We start from the raw sequence: 1,826 nt of genomic DNA, 5'->3' as shown, positions 1-1,826 counted from the left end.
AAACTGTCAGCTTTTTGAGAAAGTCATTTTGTATGTAATCACTATTAACTAAACAGTTAATTTACCTAACATTTTTTTACAATCAAGTAATGTTATCAACTAGTCAAATCGACTAACACAATCAGCTAGTTATTCACCAAATACCCAATAACCAATTGAGTAGTGTGTATAGTGCAAAGTGTACTAGTATGCCAATTGCAATATGAATATATGATGGTGGTCTATAAAACGGCAATGAATTTTCTTCAAAAGCGGATCAGTGGATCACCTTCGTTTCCTTTTCTTCTCCCTCTGCTTTCACTCTCCATCGCACTCACTCTCACTCCTCATTTCGCTCCCAAACTTTTCTCATCTCTCTCGCACTTCCAATTTCAAATGGAGGCTTTTAATTTCCTCGCCGTCCAGAGATCAATCCTCAAATTCGACAATTTGAAAATCGTCGCCAAGCTGTTCCGCTTGATTGAGCTCTGTATCGGCTTGTTTCTCCTCGCGTGGAGCTCGTTTCGCTTGCCTTTCGCCGTCAAAATCTCCGGCGAGTATTTCCGCCTCCTCCTTTCCTTTATGATCACTCCTCTCTCCATTTTCGTCGTAAGCAACTTCATCGTCCTCACTCTGCTCCTAAAGTCCGGCGGTCTCTCCGTTCAGACTCCGGTCACCTGCAATGACGACGGTGAGACGGAATTCTACGAGTTGCTTATGGAGAGCAGCGTGTGCTGCGTGAACTTAACTTGCGAAAGTTCAGCTCCGGTTCCGAAGCCGGACGAGATCGCGTTCCAAGACAAACGGACAATTTTCGTCCAGAAACGCGAATGTTCTAGAACGGACGAAACCGCAAGTTTGGAAGTAAAACCTCCTCCGAAGAGAACACAATCGGAGAAGTTTAGGGTGGATAAGGTAGCAACGGAGAATCGCGGAAAGCTCCGACGATCGGAGACAGAAAAGTGCCGAAGAGTTGCAGATCCCGTCGACATTCCGGCCGAGACGGCGTATACGGTTGATGAGCTGAGCAATGAGGAGTTCAACAGAACAATAGAGGACTTCATTGCCAAACAAATCAAGTTTCACCAGGAAGAGAAGGTAGCTATTGTTCTCCATAGCTAAGCTTGAATGGGAAGTATTCGAAACCAACAATTTCAAATTATAAAAAAAAAAAAAAAAAAAACGAAATTATTATGTACAGTAGTCGATGAATGTATCGCCCTACCAATGCTGGAAGTGTTGTAGATCTGTGCCGTCCGTTTAGATATATTGAGAGGATTTGTGCCGTTGATGAAAAAAATGTTAAGTTTAGATTATGAAATCAGACATCGTGAATGCGTGCACGCTCTGATTTTAGAGAGCTGGATGTATTAATGTAAGAATTAATTATTCGTGTGTTTTGTCTTTTGGTGAAAATTCAAATGAAACAAAATGCATTTCATAATCATAATTCATAATTGGAAAATTTCCCAGTGAAGACTTAAAAGTTTTTTTTTTTTTTTTTTATAAGAATTACACTTTTCACTATAAATATTATAATTTTATTCATAAATAATTATTCAACTCTTAATATTTTATTTTGATTAAATAACGTTGCATTTTTTAAATATAAGTATTACAATTTTTTCCATAAGTAACAATTAATCATTTTTATCTTTTATTAGTAATACATTTTTTGTTATAAGTAATTGGTAAATTTCTAAATAATACAGTAATACAGACATACAATTTGATTTTAAAATATTATATTTTATCTCAAAAATATTACACTTTCCCTAATAAGTAACAAATTATTTATTTTTAATTAATATTAAATTTTTCCGCACAAGTATTACATTTCTATTTTG

The 1,826-nt window shown here is 36.4% G+C and overlaps 1 protein-coding gene across 1 annotated transcript; it reads left to right on the top strand.

Moving 5' to 3' along the window:
- The first annotated feature begins 261 nt into the window (after window positions 1-261).
- On the top strand, window positions 262-1,429 carry LOC109150316. The gene is made up of 2 exons (XM_019298213.1): window positions 262-1,119; window positions 1,248-1,429. The coding sequence occupies exon 1, from the start codon at window positions 376-378 to the stop codon at window positions 1,099-1,101; it is 726 nt and encodes a 241-aa protein (XP_019153758.1). The 5' UTR covers window positions 262-375; the 3' UTR covers window positions 1,102-1,119; window positions 1,248-1,429.
- The last annotated feature ends 397 nt before the right edge of the window (window positions 1,430-1,826 follow it).

This window comes from Ipomoea nil, unplaced genomic scaffold (assembly GCF_001879475.1).
Source record: "Ipomoea nil cultivar Tokyo-kokei standard unplaced genomic scaffold, Asagao_1.1 scaffold2274, whole genome shotgun sequence".
Taxonomy (NCBI): Eukaryota; Viridiplantae; Streptophyta; class Magnoliopsida; order Solanales; family Convolvulaceae; genus Ipomoea; species Ipomoea nil.
The sequence above is the reverse complement of the archived record's forward strand: the minus strand, read 5'-3'. Positions and strand labels throughout refer to the sequence as shown.

Coding starts and splice junctions, on each gene's coding strand:
- LOC109150316 (XM_019298213.1), top strand. CDS start 376: ATGGAGGCTTTTAATTTCCTCGCCGTCCAGAGATCAATCCTCAAATTC.